Source organism: Cryptotermes secundus, unplaced genomic scaffold (assembly GCF_002891405.2).
Source record: "Cryptotermes secundus unplaced genomic scaffold, Csec_1.0 scaffold144, whole genome shotgun sequence".
NCBI classification, from domain to species: domain Eukaryota; kingdom Metazoa; phylum Arthropoda; class Insecta; order Blattodea; family Kalotermitidae; genus Cryptotermes; species Cryptotermes secundus.
Genome location: NW_019740655.1, coordinates 291,022 through 312,814, shown reverse-complemented (window position 1 = coordinate 312,814; position 21,793 = coordinate 291,022). Strand labels below are relative to the sequence as shown.

General features: G+C 39.3%; 1 protein-coding gene across 1 annotated transcript in view; it reads left to right on the top strand.

The window, feature by feature from the left end:
- The window catches only part of LOC111872357, an 870,691-nt gene extending 849,787 nt beyond the window's left edge, over positions 1-20,904 (top strand). The window contains exons 8-12 of the mRNA XM_023866150.2: positions 14,605-14,672; positions 15,423-15,503; positions 15,791-16,003; positions 16,801-17,049; positions 18,850-20,904. Of these exons, the coding sequence (XP_023721918.1) occupies positions 14,605-14,672; positions 15,423-15,503; positions 15,791-16,003; positions 16,801-17,049; positions 18,850-18,950 (712 nt within the window). The 3' untranslated portion in view covers positions 18,951-20,904. The remainder of the gene's footprint in view (positions 1-14,604; positions 14,673-15,422; positions 15,504-15,790; positions 16,004-16,800; positions 17,050-18,849) is intronic.
- The last annotated feature ends 889 nt before the right edge of the window (positions 20,905-21,793 follow it).

Genomic DNA, 21,793 nt, shown 5'->3' with positions numbered 1-21,793 from the left:
CCATAAAATGCTGAGAAATTCTTGAGTAGCTGCAGAATTAGCTGCTCCTCCAGAAGGGCTCAGCTCCATGAGTAAGTAAGTAAGTAGGTAAATAAGTTATAATATATATATATACTGATATATAATATAGTCCTAATTTTCATGAAACATTCAAACATTACATAATATGGGTGATATTGCACTAATATATATATTAGTGCAATGTCCGTTGAAAATTCAACGGAAATTTCTGAAAATTCTCATAACCTTTATATGTTTAAATAAGCGTATAACGAAAAACACTAGGTAAAGGCCCGATTCTTAAAAAAAATGAGTATAGTATCAGAAAGAATGTAATAGTAAGAGAGAAAGTGATTTAAACTCGGTCTTTCATAACTCTTTCTATATCACATTCTTTGACTCTTTAAGTACATTATTTAATTTTTTTCTAATGTTGCCTTTCTTTATGGTTTACCCTACGACCCTGTCAATAGCTAGACTCTGTATCACCGACTGATAGAATAATACGTGAATCATGAATTACAGAGTACTTAGAAGGAAGATGTCGTGGCCTTATCTAGGCACTCTTACTGCTTGTGCCTGGAGGGGCTGAGGAATGCCAAGATAAAACCAAGTCGAAGTAGATTATATCCCGGCCGACGTACGAACTAGGCACCTGTCCCGAATAAAAGCCAGTAACTTCATGGCTTGAACCAATTTGTTCGGTTTTTCTGTTTCAGTTCTATGTTCATATATTTTCTCCATTTTCAAATTTATTTACTGATTTGTCTCTTGTTTCTGCCTTGCACTGAAGTGGGTGTGCTCTCTAAGTGGACAGCATGCAGCATTTTGTTTGTTGTTTACATGTCAAATTTTGTTTCAAAGCAAAAGTTCCTTACGTTATAAGTCAAATTAAGAGATGTGTCGTAACGGACATGTTTTCTGTTAGTACATCAAATGGCTGTAGGTCACTTTTGCCCGCGAGACTGCGGACAGTTGTTGGCAACCAACCGCTGGTCTCGCGAGGTTTGTAGACAGGCTTCAAAGCCAAAAAGTCTGGTGGTTCTGGCAATAAACTCCACATGACGTTATCTGTTCATCACCGATGCTGTATAGACAGCCGCACAGACAGAAGACAGAATAAGAAAAGGGAAACGACAGAAATAGACATGTATCCAAAGTACTAAAGCAAGGACAGTAGCAATGATCGTGATGCAAGAAGAAGTGAAGAAAATAAAAATGGTAATATAGAGACAGGATAGAGATTTAGCTTCGTTAAACATATTGACATGTTTAACCTTAGAAAGGCCAATCGTCGAAAATCTTTATCTTTACGGAAATTCCTGTATCTGACAGCATGTAACATATTGTCACGTGTAGGGGTGACCTACAAGACGGGGTTTTGGATTGGGTGATTGGTTTTATTGTATCTTATACATTCACAGCTCGGGACTAGAGGAAATACATATTTATCGCTCATCTACACCATTTACAGTTCACCGCTACAAACGCACAAGGGTTCTCAGCCATCACTAGCCGTATTCTGGCAACGGATCTATCACACTGTCACTGTCAATTCAAATCACACACGAAGTCTTATTTGCACAGTCTTATTCCTTTCTTGCCATTATTCTGCAGCTGTCAATTCTGAAGACGTGACCCAATTCAACTCCTCTGTTCCCAAGCTCGTATCCCTGCAGGATGGCGTCCCGAAAGTCGACTCTTCACTCGACTCGACTACTATGCTACTCTACGGCCGAACTCTTTCTTATAACTACTCTGCACGGACCCCTCGGAAAATACAGACTGTCTTGAAGGAGGCGTGTTTACTGATTCGTTGCCTAGCAATTGACGTCCTATTCTTGCGCGCATTGGCTCGTATGGGATTGTGTTTACTGAGTCTTTGCCTAGCAATGGGTAATTTATCTGAAGTACATACTTAAGAAATATTTTGATGTGATTTTTTAGTATATTTGAAACTCCCAAAGAATTTCTGTATTTATAATTTGTCCCATGAATTTTGCGTGTTTCATTACTCTACATGAATTAAAGTTGATGTTTATACTACGTATCTTCCATAACAATATTCTACAATATATTATCGTAGAGTATAGCCATGAAAGATACACAAAGAAAGAAAAAAGATACTTTCTTCATAGGTTGATACGTTGGGTCGTCAGATGTGCAAAGACTCTTATGATGAAAAGAGTGGCTGCAGCAGTTACACCGTGTCAAGGAGCATATCGTCACACTTTCCGCTTTGAAATTCAAAGTATTGGAATTAGAATCGTGTGATACATACACTTAGCTGCTTTCTCATACGGTATCCTCGCTTTTAGATGTAATCATGGCAATTATACAGTGGAATTTTATTAAAGGCTCTAAAATCTANGTTAACCGACGTTTCGGAGGAACGTCGGTTAACACCACTTATACACGGTGCCAAATCCCAGAAGACTGCTTTCTTCATTATTTTCTTGACCTCGGCCCTAGCTGGAGGTGAGTAGTAAGCTTAGCGCCCCGGCTGCTTTACCTCTGTGGAAAGAGCCCACGGTACCCATTGGATATGAAGTTGAGTGGGTCCCAGTGCCGGTCTGGACTACGTGAAGAAGAGAAAATTTTTATCCTACCGAAACTCGAACTCCGACCCCTCGGTTGTGCAGCCCGTAGTCAGTCGCAATCTCGGCTCCCTTCATTATCTCTAGTCTCAGAGTAAATTATACCGAAAGCTACTGCGTTGTTTTTGGTCTAGACAAGTCAGACTTGAATATCCTGCAAGTAAATCTGCATTCTTTAGATCATTTCACCTGAGCTTCCCCATCACAGCGTCAGGCTACCGCCGACATGCATACGTAGTACAGAAAAACTTTATCCGTAGCGCACCCAACAGGTTGTTAAACAAATATAGAATGTCCGGATGAAAGGTATCCAAAATAAAATAATTATATCTCAGAAAACATTTATTACACACATTTATGGGTTACACCATTGCAAAGGAAAAATACTAAAGTTTTTTTCTGAATATATAACTTTCCCAGTAAATTTAAATGTGGCACGACAAATATCCAGACGATATTCGACTTCGTTTCACGTTACTTGAAGCATGTTTGGTATTACCGTAGCCACAACCTCACTTATGCAGGCTTTCAGGTGTTGAAGGTCGTTGATCTTAACCTGGTAGACAATGTTCTTCACATAACCCCACAAGAGAATATCCACTGTGGTTAAATCTGGCGACCTACGAGGCCAAGCAATTGGTTAATCTCTGACGATCCATCTCCTAGCCATCACTCTGTCCAGGTGATTCCTAACATGGTGGCAGAAATGTGGCGGCGCATGCGCGTACGCTGTGCATGAAAAAAAAGCTTTCAGAGTTTTCCTTTCTGATGACATAAACTGTATACATGTATGGCAATTACTTTCCGAGACATATATTTTTTTTTATTTTGGATACCTTTCATCCGGAGATTCTGTATACTCAAAATAATTCATGTAATATAAAACTAGAGAGCGGTTGTATTAAAGACCAGAATTTCCTCTCCGCGTACGCATGTTATTGCAAGTAAGAACAGAGAAATCTATGTGGGAGAGAGTAAATGAAGAACAGAAACATGAGGGTGATAGAGGGAGAGGAAAGAAAGAGATTATTGCTGTAAGTAACGTCCCGAGGGGATGAGGTTGCCTGCCATTGCCGGTTAAGTGAAAAGAATAAGACCAGGCAGACGGCGGTTTTGCAATTAGAAGATAGATCCAGGAAAATGGTCTTAAGGGGCTTTCCTGCACCGTTCGTAGATAGAGAAGTAAGAAATTACTGTACAGTAAAGTTCAGATATGCAGAGCCTCGTGAGAAAATCGGGTGGGCTTGTGCATGATATAGCGAAGCATAAGAATACACACGTAATTGCGTCAGATGTCAAGCACCAGAAAGTAATAACAAGTAACTCTGAGATGAATGAATTAATTCATGAAATGTTTTAGTTATGAAACTTATCCCTCATCACGAGTCAAGAACTAGAGGCTCTACCGCTGATTAAAGTCTTCTGGCTTGTAACGCCGTGTAGTTTAGAGAAAATTTGACGTTTCGAAGGAACACACCATCTCCATCTTACTGAATTATTCTTCGACACTGAAGATGGAGGCCATACGTTCCTTCGAAACGTCTTTCTTCGAACTACACAGACGACCGTACTCTTGACAGATTGATGACTTTTGAGAACAGGGTGCTGAGTAAGACATTTCTCCCTGAGAGGGATGTCTGTCTCTGTCTTTGTTCGTCCGTCCGCCCGTGTTCCTGCCCGCCCATCCATCCATATATCTATTTATATACCTATCTGTCCATCTATCTATATATGTATATCTCTACCAGTATCCATCCATCTGTATATCTATCTATCTACTTATCTACATAATCTATCTATACTTGTATGTCTGTCTGTCTTTCTCTCTACCTATTTACGAGTATCTGTCTTATCTATCTGTCTGTCTATCTATCTATCCGTGTGCCTATATTTCTAAATATACAATATGGGCCTGTCTATGTATGTATATTAATTACCACTATGACGGATGGACAGATAGATACAAACGTACATAAATCACCCATTTATACTCACATACACTTATACATAGGCCTACACACATACAAATCCATCAGTTTGTCTATTCATGCGTCTACTCATTCTCCCAATTAAGTCTTCCAGTTAACCTTAATCAGGCCGCGCCATAGTTCAAGCGGTTAGTCGCTGGCTTCCAACCGCGGCGGCCCGGGTTCAATCCCGGGTCTGGTCAAGTGGGATTTGTGGTGGACAAGGTGGCACTGGGGCAGGTTTTCTCCGAGTACTTCGGTTTCCCTTGTCAATATTCATTCCACCAAATTCATCATCATAATCAACCGGGGCAGCTACAATAGACCAAACAGTGGCCGCCGTGCCGAGTGGACCCAGTTAGAATCCACGCCCCACTAAGCGAAGTAAAGGTAATTAACTTTAATCAGATGTGTGTTTATATTAGTTAGTTAGTTATTAGAGAGCGTGGGTTTCCCCATGCACTTAGACCTGTATTGGTCCATTGTGCTTCCCTCTATGATTTCTACCAGTCTCTATATCCTACCGGCACTGGTGCTTACCATCAGTCCCGCCCAGCCAGCGAGACCGGCTCTACTAGCTGAGAGGTATCTATAATGCTTCCCCCATCTACCAGAGGTATTAGAGACTGCTGTTGGGCGGGAAACGTACGTAATTTTGCTCAGTGACCTCCTTTGAAGATATGAGGTTCTTTTACGTGCCGTAAAGCTACGACACGGGACCCACGGCTTAAAGTCCCTCCCGGAGGACTTGTTCCCTGAATTTTTCCGCCCTTAAAAATTCGACGACCTCCGCCGTGTATTTGAACCCGCGTACTACGAGTCATGAGGTGGGAACGTTACCTCTAGACTACGGAGGCCGCTTGTGTTTATATTAATTACACGGGACGGTTCTACAGCTGACTGTACTCACATTTTCAAGTGGCTCGTTGTCATTGGACGTACACATGTATTTTTATTCCCGATGCTAGCTGCTGCGGTAGGCAAGCCAAACGAGATAGCAACCTGTGTGTTGACTACTAGAAGCTACGGCTGTCCGTGAGCTACCTTGCTTCTCTTGTTTCTTTTATCTCTGGTTCATTTAACGACACTTTCCATAACTCAGGTTATACTATAGCCTCGAATGATAAGAGGACTAATGGATAATGAATTGGGAATGACGTAGAAGGAAGCAGTTGTAGCCTAGTTTGAGGTATTCTTCCGGCTTTGTCTTGGAGAATCCGAGGAAAAACGACCGGAAACCTCAGTCAGGATAGCCGGTCTCCGGACCGAGCCTGCGACCTCTGCGATACGGGTCGGGGGAGTCACCACTTGATTGCAACATTCGAGTTTCATATTCATATATTTTTTCTGGAGAAACTACGCGTTGTAAAGAAAATCAGTAAGGGATGTCTATTACAGGTCGAGATCCGAAACTCGACCCCCCAATTGTAAATTAACAGATAAAGCTATCCCTGTAACAAGATGTGGAGTCCCGTAGGGATGTGAGACGTCGAGGCTCCCACGTTTTCTAGACAGTCGGCTCATAGATGGCGGTGAGGTCAGCCTTACGCACCGGTCGCTCTTTAGCGCCAATAAAATTCCTGAGACTTGTTTTTATTAGAGGCTGAGTCGACTCCAGGGCCATAATGCAGCGGAAGGATTAGCTTAATTGAAAAATCCATTGACCTCATTGGAATTTGAACCCACCACCTTCTGTCTTGTAACGTAGTTCCTCAACTAACTACGCTATCGCATGCCCCCAAACGTAAAGTATCGTTAGTAAATAAGATTAAAAAGTTCGTGACGATATTATGCAATTATTGACTTTCAGGATATTATCCATCGACCTTTTTTTTAATAAAATGAAGTTTTCGAGACTGGACTCTGTTTCTGTCCTCAGGTAAAAGAACCTACTCAGTTAGGCCCAATCAGTAGAGCTAGTCCATATCTCCGGCACCAGCACCAACACAATAGAGGATATGCATACGAAACGCAACATAAAACCATCTGTGAGATTTAAGACAAACATTTCAGAACGCCATGTTCATGAGGCATTGCACTTATGGCCATGCATGATGTGATGGCTAGCGTCTATAGAATCAGAGTCCAACCAAAAAGATGTATTTAGCCTAGCAATATCCGCAATATGGCCTTGTTCGGTATTGAAACATAGATTGATAAAGGATTTAGATGAGGCAATCATCGTTGATCGTGACTGAGGAAAATATAAGCCAACAGAGTGGCCAGTGTCGGAATCCGGCCACGCGGATACACAAACCACGAGTTTCTGCGCCGAGTCACAGCTGTATTTTGCGCACACTTTTTGTCTGCAGGCGCGTCTGTCTCATCCCCTCCCCGTGAAGGTTTCATCAAGATCTGTACATAAATCGAAGAACCGCCAGAAAGCGAGACAATCTATTGCAATTGAACAGGACAGCTGAGGCTGCAACGAAGCGATGGATGCGTCCACCGCCCTGGCAAATGTTCATCCCTATCCCTTCAGCGTTGTCGGTTGGTACTTAATTCGCTGGGTCCTGCATCCGTCGTTTGGCAGGAAATTACTCCCATCTGTCGGCTTAAGTCTCCAACTAGTAATCAAGACCAAGCAAGATCCATCCCCAATTCTGCGAGTCTTGGGTGGGTAGAAAGTTCCATGTGACTTCTACTGCAGCAGAATAAACTCTTTCCTTAAGTAGGTCAGAGTTTTTCGTCCTGTGTCAGTTATGTTGTAGACAGTATGGAATATCTGTTAACTATGTCACTAGAGGGTAATTCTATGTTTATATTGCAGGGAAAGATAATATGTAGACGAGATTGAACTATGTGTACAAATTCGGCTTACGAATTTCGTGGTATGAAGAGATATCTTCTCGGACATAACGCCGTGAAAGTCAACTGAAGTTTCGGAGGAACATATCGCCCACATCTTCAGCTTTCGAAGAATACGGTAGCAAGAAATTTGCATGAAGCAGGCAAACTGGCCCTAAGGTCAAGGTTATATATAATTCCGAAATGTCTGTTGGATTTCGCTGGATTACACGGCCTTATATCCCAGAAGACAGAACTTTGCAGAGCCACCCGTGTGAGAACTCTAAATCCAAAGTAATCATATGTTGGCATGATTATATTTATTTAGTTATAGCTTCTTCAACGACGCTTTCTGTAACTCAGACTATATGATTGGATTTTAGGGAATAATAAATTGGAAAGATGTGGAAGGAAGCGGTCGTGGGCTATTTAAGACACTCTCCTGGGATTTGCTTGGAGGGGCTGAGAAAACTAAAAAAAAATCTCAGGGTTATCGCTGTCCTAGCTGAGATTCGAACGGCTGATCTCCCGAATAGAAGTAGGAAGGTTATGCACGTGAGCAAACTTCCTGTAGTGATATAATTTCATTTCGTGTATAGGGTTGCGTAAAACAGTAATAACCACCTGGGTGAGAAACTAACTTCATGCAATGAAATTCGTGTTGAAAAGCTGATAGTCTCTCAGCTAATCAAGAATTTTCTCTCCTCGTATGGAATCCAGAGCTTTGTTACTCTGTTCGAAAGAGTCCACTATTGAACCATATCCTAATCCAGAGTAATCTAATCCATATCCTCACGCACTCTTTACTTAAAATCCACTTTAATATTATCCTCCAATCTGTCCACGTCTCCGTAATGGTGCCGGGTTTATATCTCGCGATATAAATGATCGTCTTTTCATTAAAGAACCTGTTTTTTTCTAACTTAAGTCTATAAGGAAAGTTGTTTTCTTCTGTTCATCTCGTTTCGTGTATGTTAATGGGATTTTGTCTTAGTTTATTTAACGATGATTTTCAGCTACATGGATTCTGTGACGATTTAGAAATAGTTTAAATTATGATTTGAAATGAAGAGAATATGGTCTGTTAGTGGTACTGTCCGGGTATTCGGCTTTAGAGACTGGGGAAAACAACGAAAGACGTCAATAATTCTAATCGGTGCTGGGGACGCAGATCGATCCTACTGGGTTTCTAACAGTGGATAGTAAGAGAAGGGACAGACCTGAAATTATATGAACGTATGACTGTTCCCACAGATTTTGTGGAAGTAAATATGGTGTTAGGAAAAATAAGTCCTGGGAAGAACTAATCGCCTGCTTTTCTTCAAATTACACGTACATAGACCGCATAGAAAACGACGCCTCAAACAATTCTTCGTTGCAGCGGTGAAGACTTCGCCGAGTTTTTGCCTAGCAACAATGGGGGGATACACGGAGAGACCCACAGACACAGGCGTGCAACAATTCTTCAGATTTTGCCAATATTCTTTGCCGCGGGAACGTGTGTACTGAGCCGTTGCCTAGCAATGAAAGAAGGCTACACTTTACCAAGCCTTTGACTAGCGACGATAGGAGGGGTACACATACAGACGCACAGACTGATGGGACAGATTTATGAAGTACGCAGTTGAGATGGGCTCAGTGGTCATGATATAAGTACCAAGTTTCGTAAAGATCGGTTAAGGTATTCAAAAGTTAATTGAGAGGATTCACGGATACACAGAGAGCATGGAGATAACATAAGCCTACTCTCATTTCTTTTTCAAAATAAAGTAAGCAGGCTAAAACCGTTAGTAAAATTGAAGCAGCCGAAATTAAACTTTCAAAATCTGCCACGACATATATTACAATACCCGGCATTAAACCAAAAGTATCGGCGGTTCAGTAAATGGGACCGTACACGATTACAGAATAAAAGTTGACTACAATAACAGAATGACTCCAAAAACAAACCAAAGCTTATAAAATACGAGGACTCAGTTTAGTAGATGAAATCTGAAGAAGCTTGACCCTAATCCGTGAAGGGCAGAAGAAGAAAAACATATTTACTCTTAGACAAGCCCTGAAACCTGGGAACATCCAGGCGAGAAGTTGTCGGGTTGAGGGTAGTGGGGTTCGCTGGAGATGCACGCTGACTCGTTTTGAAAACATTATCTGTGGAAGGAAGTGATTACGGGTTCTTTCTTCATGCAGACACTTCAGATAAATTTCCCTTCAGCCATGTTACGTTTCAACAAAGCTTACTTCCTCAGAGAACAGAAGGGTCACGTTGTTTGGGAGGAACATCATAGTGTGATATTTCAACCGGGGTAGCGCCGTCGGTATAGCGGCTGGCTACGGGCTGGACGACCGAGGGGTCAGAGTTCGAGTCCCGGTAGGGTAAGAATTTTCTCTTCCCCACGTGGTCCAGGGTGGCTCTGGGGCTCAACCATTCTTCTATCCAATGTAGACCGGGGGTTCTTTCCTTGGGGTAAAGCGGCCAAGCGTGAAGCTTGCCTCTCACCTCGAACTAGTGCCGGGATCAAGAAAACGTGGACCTATACAACCACTCTCCCATACACCTTCATGGCGTAGTACTTAATTAGCCAAGCACAGGGACAATATTACATTTTATTACCGCACAGCACTGTTATTCCCTGGATGTTGGAAACCCCTTACTTGTTAATGCCAATTTAAGTGTTGATCGCAGTTAAATAAGGGGGTTGTTTGCTTACTTACTTACGGAGCTGAGCCCTTCTTGAGGCGAAGCCAAATCTGCAGCTACTCAAGAATTTCCCAGCATTTTATGGAACCCAAAGGTTCATTACCTTGTTCACAAGAGCCCTCCACTTGTCCCTATCCTGAGCCAGATCAATCCAATCCATACCATCCAATCCTCTCTCTCTAAGATCCATTTTGATGTTGTCCACCCACCTACGCCTTGGTCTTCCCAGTGGTCTCTTTCCTTCTGACTTTCCCACCAGTATCCTATATGCATTCCTCTTCTCCCACATTCGTGCTACATGCCCTGCCCACCTCATCCTCCTTGACTTCATCATTCTAATTATACTTGGAGAAGAGTACAAATTATGAAGCGCCTCATTATGCAGTTTTCTTCAACCTCCTGTCACTTCATCTCTCTTCGGTCCAAATATTCTCCTCGACACTCTGTTCTGAAACACTCTCAGTCTATGTTCCTCTTCTAATGTCAGAGACAAAGTTTCCCACCTATACAGAACCACAGGCAACATTATAGTTTTGTATATTCTAAATTTTATATTTTTGGACAACAGACGAGAAGACAAAAGGTTCTGGACCGAATGGTAGCAAGTATTAACCAGATTCAATGTCCTCTTAATTTGTTCCTCAAACAGGTTTTGATTTGTTATCGTCGTTCCCAAATATCTGAACTGTGCCACATTTCCAAAACATCTGTTTTCTGTGGTTTTGTCATGATTTTGCCCTGCATTTTGGTCACGAGAATGCAACATATACTTAGTTTTCTCAGTGTTTACTTCTAGACCAACCTCCTTATTTGCGTCAATTAAGTTTGTGTGTTTTTCTATATGGTATTTATATTATTGCCCAGTAGATTCACATCATCGGCATAGACCAACAGCTGATGTGTCCCGTTTAATTTCAGTCCCACGTGGTTTTCCTGGACCTTCCTAATTGCATATTCTAAAGCAAAGTTGAAAAGGAGTGGCGATAAAGCACCTCCTTGTCCTAGATCATTCTGGATAGGAAATTTATCAGACAGATGTTTACCTATAAAGACTTTACTATACATTTCTTTTAAACACAATTTAATCAGCTTAACTGGTTTCATGGGTATCCCAAACTCTATCAGAATATTGTACAATACTTCCCTCATAACTGAATCATAGGCTTTCTTGAAGTCTACAAAAAAAACTGATGTACTGTCTCATCGTACTCCAATTTTTTCTCCAATATCTGACGAATGCAAAAGATCTGATCTGTAGTTGATCTGTTACGTCGGCAACCACACCGATGATCCCCAATGATTTTAGCTACGAGTATATATGGACTTAACCATGAGAGAAGAATATTGGGTAAAATTTTGTGTGAAGTTGATAGCAGTGATTTCCCCGTATAATTATTACAGCCAGTTTTATCACCCTTCTTGTGAACTTGTACATTAATAGATTCCTTCTACTGACCAGACAATTTTTCCTTATGCGAAATAGAAGTAATTAGATTGTGGACCTTAGAACGTAATATTTCGCCTCCTGCTTGAATAAGTTCTACCGGAATTTGATCACTACCTGGCGATTTATACATCTTCAATTTGCAATACAAATTTCAACCTCAAAAGGGCTGGGATCAGGTATTAACGGCTTAGCTGTGTGCATTTCTATCTGCCTAACATCACTGACCCTGACTGAGAGAAGTAGTTCCTCCTCCTATTCAAAATGTTGCGGGAATCTGCAAGCAGATCGCCATTCTCATCCTTCACTAAGTTACTGCTAGGGTGGTAACTATACACCGGAAATACGTTGTTGCCAGACCTGCCCTACCTTTAGCACGTTGGAACTCTGTAATTTTCAAAAGAGTAACCACAGAGAGGTAAAGTCACCCCTGCGCCTAATTAATGAAGCACTGCACCATTAAGCCCTGTGGTGGATGGAGGTACAGTTGCACCATTCTTGACCTCATCACTAGATAGGAATGAGTGGCCTCTGCCGCTTTACCCCGAAGGGAAGAACCCCCTGGTACCCTTGATATAGGAGGTTGAGTGTCAGTAATCGAACCCCTGACTTTTAGCCATTCACTTTCCCGAATAATCTGTCCCAGTTACGTCAAAGTCGTCTTTTCCATCAAGGGTATTTTCTTCTTGCCTATGTAATAAGTCAATTAGCAACAAAATATATTTTCAGTAGAGGGAGTGACTGTAGACTGGGATTGAACCCGAGTAGAAAACACTGTTAATTGTTTTACTCCAATCGTTTCCCTGGGAACGTGTTTGTTTGCTAAGGCGCTACCCATTCACGGCTGCGTATACTTGCTTATTAAGAATATGTTGCCTAGCAGCAGATGTTGTTCCGTTCTATGTATCGAGGTCGTTACCCAGTAACGGGTCATTGCTCTATAATGTACTCTTTCGATAATTTAATTTTAGCCTAGGCTGTTGCGCTTCAAGAAAATCGAATTTCTAAAATCTTGAACACCCTGAGGAATCCCTACTAGATTTAAAGTAGTAGCGGAAAGAAGCACAAGAGATCAAAGTTCTGCATTTATCAACCAAGCAGAATTATTGGTAGGATATTCACTGGGCAGATAACTGGTTTATATCCCAAGATACCAGATGTTCAAAGATTGACTTAATCATTGAAGACTTCCATGATCATATTTCTCAGTTTTTTGTGTCGTCTTCTTAAATTTCTGTTTGTGCAACACTTACGGACATATTTTATTAAATCCATGTTAATTTATTGTCCTCTCTTTGCACACTGAGTATGAAATGAACGAAGGGCATGTCTGTTTGCCCTTTTATCCACTAACCTGATTGTTTCAGCCAAGAAACTATTCAGCAGATTTCGAACTGAGTTTGTGTTGGAGGTTTAAATATTGTTTTGTGAATTTCGTTTTGGTGAATGCCACTCGAATATTACCGTAATTTAATATTGTCCTTGTGTGAGGATTCGTTGCGCTGACCACACGACACCCTCTATCCGCAAAAGTTGGCACTAACTTCGCCGACAAGCGGCGGTCGCTCGGTCGGTATAGTTCGCTTGCGGACTAAAATCACTGAGTTTTTGTTGTTTTTGTTGTTGTTGTTGTTGTTGTTGTTGTTGTTGTTGTTTAATTAAGCACCACACCATTAAGATACAAGGGGAGTGAAGATGTAGGTCTACACACTCTCAGTCTCTGGTCTAGATGGAGACAAAGAGTCGGTTTCATGCCTCTTCCAGTTTACCACTGGGGAACTAAACCCAGGTACCCATTGTGTAAGGGGCTGCATTGACCCCACACTCGAATGCATGTTATATGAAAGAAAACCATCTGTCCCTTTCGGCATTCATTTCCTGGGTCTGTTTGCTAACTGCTTCTTGCTGGTTTCTTGTTGGCATATTCTTCGACCCTGAAGGTTGAGGGGATATGTTCCTCCTAAAAGTCGGTTGGCTTTCAAAGGACTATACATCGTTATATCCCAGAAAATGGAACACTTTATAAGATGAAACTGGAGTAGAAGATAAGATAAAGCATTCAGATTCAGTGACTGTGGGCTGGATATTTATTGAAAGGTGGATAATTGCGAGTCACCCTGTGGTACCCACTTGGCAATTGGTAATTCAGAAATTGGTTGGTAAAATTAGTGAGTTATGTTTAGTTCAGTAATGACTTAGGTAGAAATTAATCGTTTGGAAGTAGGAAGTCTCATTACCCATTTGATCAGATAGTGGGCCATTAACCAAAGACAGAACACAGGCATTTAACAGTGACACAATTAGCCAGTTAGTCAAGCTGGAAATCAGAGCAAAAAGAGATACTGTCGGCCTCACGTTGTGCATTACTTGTGTGAATTTGTATGTATACATTGTACTGTAAAATTAAAGTGATTTATACTTCAGAGTTCATATTTGTGCCATGATATTACGTAGCAACATGGTAGGATGTGTAACCCAACATTGGTACCCATCCTTCCCACCTCCAGGATCATGCTAGTCATTTCCTTGAGACTTGTTCAACCCATTAAGTGCCCCAAGATCCATTGTTGTACCCGAAGACAAAGCACTCTAAAACAAATTTTAAGCAAGATATGATAAGAGCAGTCATAAGCATCATGTTTACTTTAGAAAATGAAACAGCATTAAGTATTAAAGGTATTTGTCACTGGCATATCGTATTTAAGGATTTAAAAAATCACATGCTGTAGGTCTTCAGACTTGTAACGTGGTTGCCTAGGTATCATATAGAAAAATAGTTACTGTTAAATAACGTTAAGTATTTTACATGATTTTAATTAAGTCCTCTGCCATTTTTAGCATAGATCTTGTTGTACTAAGCAATTCAAATAATGTTCCTTTTACTGATCACTAATTATTCAAATAACATACTGTAAATTTTAGAAAAGTTTCTACAGCCCTTCTTATTATTTAATGAGGAAAATAGTCTGCATTTTAGTTGATTGAAACTATTTAAAGAGATTAAAATTTGTAAGGCATGAGGCTAAGAAGCAGTCTTAGGAAATAATTGCTAACGTATGTCTGTAATGAAAATGGAGTGTTTAATTGAGAGTTCTTAATATATTACAGTCAAAGTGGTTATGTCTGCATGGTGTTCTACAGGAGGGATGGTCATGTGATTGAGCTTCAGCAGTCTAGTAAGTACTATCTATTGCACTGGAATTAAAGTTACTTGCAATATTGGCTTATTTTGAATTAATTAAGCACCATTGCATGAAGACATATGAGGAATAAAAAAAAAGAGTTAGTTCCATCATCTTAACATTAGCGCTAGATGGAGATGAGTGCTCAACTTCAAACCTCTGCTGATTTACCCCAAAGGAAAGAGCCCCCAGTATCCATTATGTAGGAAGCTGGGTGGTCCCCATGGCTGATCTGGATGATGCGAAGCGAAGAAAGTTTCTTTTCCTTTCAAACAACCAAACCCTGTCTCCACGGCTGTTAGTCCCATAGTCTAGTTGCTATACCGACTGAGCTAACCTGCCTCTTTATTTTTTGAAAGTTATTTACTCATAGGATCTGCGGCCCTCACATTGGTGGTTATGAAAGGTTTTGCCTTCTAGGATATAACACCGTATAATCCATTGAAATTCAACTGGCACCAACTGCTGCTGGCTTCACGGTGGCTTCTTGCTTGGATTACTCTTAAATCCTGAAGTTGGAGGTGACACTTTCCTCCAAAACATCTGTTGTCTTTCTGTTCACTAGGCAGTATCATATTCCAGAAGATGTAACTTCACTTATTTACTGTTCATTTATGACATGACAGTACTATATTAATAACTGTGATTTTGTTGATGTAGTCAGTTATTTGAAGAACCAACAATAGCATGAACACCAGCTCAGTGATACTTCATACCTGCTCACAACTTCTCTTTGATTTTCAGATAAATGGGTTCGTGTTCCTGAAGAAGCTTGTCAGCCACAGACTTTCAACCCAGTCATACTACCTTATATAACTCTCATCAGTAAGTTCTGAAAGTAGCAATAACAGTGTAAAGGACAGTTGTATGTTAAATAATGTAATTACCTTTAATTCTCTAATGTTAGATTACTTACCAGATCGTATGGTACCATAACACAAAGAGCACAATCTAAAAGCAATATTTTAATTACACTTTCTATATCAACAAATTGTACTTAATAAAACACTTGATTAATGTACTGAAATTAATTTTTCTTTGTTGTTACAGAATAGGGAAATGTAAAACAAATTGACAATTTAACTCAGATAAATTATTTTCGTTGTTGACAGCTGCAAAACCACATCTACGTCCATGTCCATATCTCGGTCGATACATTGTGACGGGTCTCTCCACTAGGCCAAGTGGAGGTGCCTCTGTTGTGTCTGACACCGAGACAAGTATAACCCAATGTAGTGACCTACAGTTCCAAAGCTTGACTGTTGGATGCACTGAAGTGAACACCATGCAGTTTCATTCTTCTTGCAGTGTTGCTGAAACGTCTAGTAAGTTTCTCATAACCACTGTTTCTTTGTTTTAAGTACTGTAAATTCTTCTGCTTGTTTCTTTGTATCAGTGTTTAGAATGGAATTATGCAACTACTTAAACAGGTGCAATATTTTTTTTTACATAACATAAACCGTTTCTTTTTTCTTTATATGATGAAATCAACAAGACTGATTAATTACAAAATGGCAGAACCAGAGCAGTACAGTAGTCCATCCATAGTTTTGGTGTGTGAAATGAAAATCTTGCTTTCTGTGTATAAAATTGATGTGAATAGAGAAATGGCTCTTCTTATTTTGCAACAGAAATATGTATAAATTCAACTGAGAAATGGAAGGAGATTGAACAGTTAAAATTAATATTATACATTTATAGAAAGAGTTTAATGCACTGTAATGCATCACGAAATCTACTTTTCATAGATAGTGTTTATATGAAAGGATAAAATTAAGAAAGTACCATGAAGGAATATGATGTTGGGGTGTGGACAGTAGCTCAGATTACAGTAGAGTTTTGGGATCTTCTGAATGGAATATTGAAAATTTAGGTTCCTGTGAAAGGCAGGTAACTTCTTATCAGCTGAAGGACTGTCAGTTCTCACAAAAGGCTGCATTCAGTGCAGTTAGTTTATTCTTTGTAATCTATTTTTTGTTAATTTTTATAGATTTATTTTATATGAAACTGTTATATAATAACCGAATTAGTTCCCATTGTCTCCATAAGAAATTTACATGATGCATTCATGTGTATGAGGAATGTTTGATGAAGTGATGGTATCTCTACTGGTCATTTACAGCCTACTCCTGTCATGGAAGCTGGGAAGATAATGGTACGAATTATTTAATTGCGTCTCCTACAAGCCGAAAATCTGTGGGAGCTCGTCGATTTTGCTTTATATACATGGCGACAGATACCGCAACTGCCGCTGGTGGGGACGGGGGAGGGGGAGGAAGCCCGCTGCAGGTCGCAAGTGTTGCTGAGAGCTGTAAGCGAAATATTAATCCAGCTTCATCAGCAGAATGGGCCTTCAACCTCACGTTAAATGGTACGTAATGAATGACTCGTTGGTGATATGAGTGTTTTATAACAGGTAGTGCATTGAAAACGAATTTCTTGAACGATTTTATATTTTATGGAGATATTCTTGGGGAATCATGCTGTAACTTATATGAAATTAAACATAATTTAAGAAAGGTGTAAAAGGAAATTCTCCAGTCAATCATTGAGTAGCTTGAGTAGCAGGTTAAAGACAGACATGGTGTCCTTAGTATTCAATGCTTCATTCTGGCTGTTAATTAACATTAGACCTCTAGAACTGGACAACTATAAATGAAAATATTTTATCTTCTTCATTCAATAAAGGCTGTAAATTTTTGCAAGGAATCACCTACAGTGTGGTTATGACCGTAACCCATATTAACATCTTTGCATTTAAATCTTTATTTGCTTTACTGTTGTCCTTATTTCTGAATCAGATATATGAACATAACCGCAGAGTAAGTTGGTCTCTTTACTTGCCTATTTAAACTTAGTATTGTGTTTTGACATTGAACCATAAGTATAACATAGGGTTCAGTATTCTTGTTCAGGAATTGTTATTAAGACAGGATTTTACTTTCTTGGATCTTTAATCCTCACAGCAGTGGTTATGAGGAGCACAGCCTTCTGGGTTTTATCACTGTTAAGTTTTGTAACCGCTCACTTCCTTTGTGCCCTTTTTACGTTGTGCGCCACTTTCTCGCCGCTCACTTCTGTGGGTTCTTTTTGGTAGTCGGTGGAGTTGAGTTCCTATCCCAGGGTCTTATAAGGGTCTGGCTCGGACAGGGCAGGAAGAACACTTCACTACAATCACCCACCTTTCGACGGTTGCACTTAGTAGTCCTTTAATACCTTCCGGCTTTCTTAATACAACTGAATTTCTTACTACTGTTGCTTGGTACTGTACTTATACTATTCTACGGAAGGGCCGTAGTGGTAAATTTAGTGTCCGACTTTGCCGAAAGTAGTGTCAAGACTCTCCGAGGTGGAATGCCCTCTCTCTGAATTCTGAGGTCCACGAACCCCAGACTCCCAGAGAAATCCACTCCTCCACTTCTACCATTGGTTAATTTTCCAAACTAGGAGGTTCCCTAAATTTTGAATTCCCAATCATGTTGCTCTGCTATGTGATTCTGGCAGATGCTGACCTGACGCTAAGGATGACAGTCCCTTGATGTATTACGGTCAGGGTGTGAGGCTCCGGCCGTCCCACTTCTAAGTTATCGCTGTCCCAAGCTGTCAGCTCTCATTTTCTCAAAGCCTTTCCGACGTTGCTGAAACTGCCAGAATTCCAGGAAAGTACCAGATGTTACTTCCTGTTCACATAGCAAAACTTGAACTATGTCCCTTCCGCGTGTAAGAGCTGGCTATCTGCCGGATCTCTTTGTTTGTACTATTGTTAATGTTAATTTAATACAAAATTTAATTTTCACACAACACTCCTCCAGTCAGATGAACGGTTACAGTTTGGGGACAGCCCTACATTTTGGGGGAACATACTGCCTCTGTCTTCAGGGTCAGCTAGTAAGCCAAGCAAGAAGCCAGCAGAAGCAGGCAGCAATCTGAGTTGAATTTGATTGGCTTACTATTTGACCCTGAAGATGAATGCACTATGTTCCTCCAAAATATTTGGCTTTCTTCAAATTACATAATGTTACACCCCAGAAGATCATGAGCTTTGAGTTTTCACTTTGTTTCTAGCCACCCTGCATAATATTTTAGGTGTTTGGTACAATGTGAATAATTTATTGAAGTGTTCATATACTAAAAATATGTAAATGTGAAATTTTGTCTCTTATTTCTGCAGGACAGTGTGATGAAAAGTCACTTGCAGCTGGAAAAGATACAACATTACTTCCCATTGTTGTATTTCTAGGAATTTTCATCATTGTGCTCAACTCCAGATGATGCTAGATTTACTACATAACCATTCAGTATTCTAATTTTTAGGGAAATTTTAAATTTTGTAACAAAAATTGCTGAAATACTGGACAACCATATTCCAAAATGGAAGTGATAAAATATTGAACTAATCATTTTTGGTGTAAGGAGTGGAAAACTAATGGAGCTAGTGCCTACCTTGTGAATTTGTGACTGAGAACGAAATTCTTAGCTTTTGTCCAGTTTGTGTGCAAGGTTCCTGGATAGGAATGGCTAAGAACTGGGGCTCCAATCAGTTTAATTTTGCTGTGAAAAGTTGCATAATGCAACTATATATATATCTTGAAACAATCTGCTTGATGTTAATAATAAAACAAAACTGATAAAACGTTTAAAAACAAAAGGTCAGTGATATTTTTCATCACGATTGCATGGTTAACATTTGAATATAATATACTGTTAGATTACAAGGCTAATGCTTGTGGTTTGGTGGGATTGGAAGGAGGAGAGGCGTTGGAATATTGTGATAATTTAATCTTGATAGTTTGAAGAAAGGAACTCTGACAGTGGCCTACAATGTGCTGTCCTGGCAATTTCCTATAGGGACTAAGGGGAACCATGATACCCTTCTCAGGAAACCTAACTCAGGACTTGTGTAACAGCTCTAGAAAGTAAGGAGATGTAAATCTTAGTTGACTGATAAATATATGCCATATTTACTTACCAGCTTTTCCCTTACTTTCAAGGCAAATTAAACTAGGTATATGTGGGGGTAGATTGTATTAGGTTAATGATCACATTATGTTAGATGGTAGCATTTTTATTAAAGAAAATGTTTTTCATGTTAACTTACTTGTAAATGATATATTATTTTTTTCACCTGGCCTATTTTAACTGCAATATAAGGAACCTTGCAGTGGTCAATTGCAGTTCATGATTTCTCATTTTGATTTACTTACTATGGAATATATTTAGAGAGAACCCTTCTTACAACAGCTGATCTCAGAAGGTATTTAAGCTTCTTTCTATAAAATTAGTTTTTAATGCATGCTAAATGAGCAATGAGGAGAGTGATGATTGTCATTTCCTATTGTGCAATAGAATAATGTATTGGTTTACCATATTCATACATCTTAATCCAAATTTGCTAAACACACAAATGCCAAACACAGTGCTTGAACTCAGAGCAGAGAACATTAGAATGGACATCTGTCACTATAAGTTGGAATACATTTACATGGAAAAGTGATTTTATACCGAGGTATCAACAACAGGACATATACTTGCAGCACACAGCCTTATAAACTGAAAGATAATAATTGTACACAAAAGAAGGGTTTATCATCATCCAGGAGAACATGTTAGTAAATACAAGAGTAGCATGTTATACCAGTATTAATGTTCAGAAAAATAAGCTCATAAGGATTGAAAGTGTTGATAACTTTTAGGCTCTACAACCTGTGACTCAGACCAGCCTATAAGGAGTAATTTTTTCACCCATCACAAGTAGAAATTAGTATTCATAAAAACATATAATTCTGGTATGCCTATAAGCCACCATATATTCAGTATATTGTTTATCAGGATGTAAATTTAGAAAATAAATTTGAAAAATCAATTTTCGTTGCAGAGCAAAATGATTGGAGCCTTAGTCATAAGATATGACAGATATATTACTGCAAAGATTATAACAGTGTAGAAGTGACACATGTAATGGGTTCTGTGCAGAATCCAAGTGAATATTTTTATATGGGAATAAACATAGCCTGTAGATAAAACTAATTGGCCAAGGAGAGTTATTAGCTTCCAGTTCAGTAAATATAGAGCCTATTAAAAATATTAATTACACCTACTGTCAGAACACTGTCAGCTTAACTGAAGATTAGTGAGCGGTGCTAAAGTCTTAATACGCATAAATTCTGCAACATTGTATTTAGTGAATACGAGTATGGTACCCAAATAAAAAGTCATTTATGTTAAAGTTTCATTTTTTCGTTTGTATCATTGCAACACATTTACATATGTATTTAAAGAAGGCCCGTCTAATATTAACTCTTATTGAAACAAAACACTTGTAAAATGTTCAGTCATTACATGTATCAGTGGTATTCACTATATAGCTATAATTGTGTTATGATTTTTGGAAAATGTCACACTTTAGCTTATGTTAAGTGGTACAGAAATTAAGGAAAGTGAGCTGTGAAGGAACTTATATGTCTTGTAATCGCTGAATCTAGCCTATTATAAGATAAGAATACTTTTAAAAGTGTAAAAGAGGCATAACCGAGCCTGTGATCTGCATATACTCATATATGAACTAGACCAAAAGACCTACTCAAAGCAGGTTGACTTTTGCTGATGAATCTGCAGTGAGAAATAGAAGACTGAGAATCCCACATAGGCAGCATTCCGATTTGTAATAACAATTTCTGCCCAGTAAAGCCACCCATTTTAAGTGAAAATTGTTATCTGACGTCGAAATTTGCTCAAGGACAGCAAATTACAAATTATTTTTAAGAGCTACTTATGATACTAAGTGAGAACTGTGATTTGAAAATGAAGAACATGATTTAAAATATTATATCTGTTAAACATAACAGAACAAGAAATTTTAGGATTACATTTATATATGACTATATCTGCAGAAAATTAAAATGGTTAATAGCAGTTTAAATTTCCCTATAAAGTAAACCAAAAACTTGTTCCCGAAAATAATTATTCAGCATAAATATTCAAATTAAGACATGGAAAATTCAGTACTTTGCCCTGTGTGTGTGTTTATCACCACTGATAAATTACGGAAAATCCAATGAAGACAGACTGGTGCAAATAATGACTGTGATCCAGCACTTTTTTCAGTCAGTATGCAG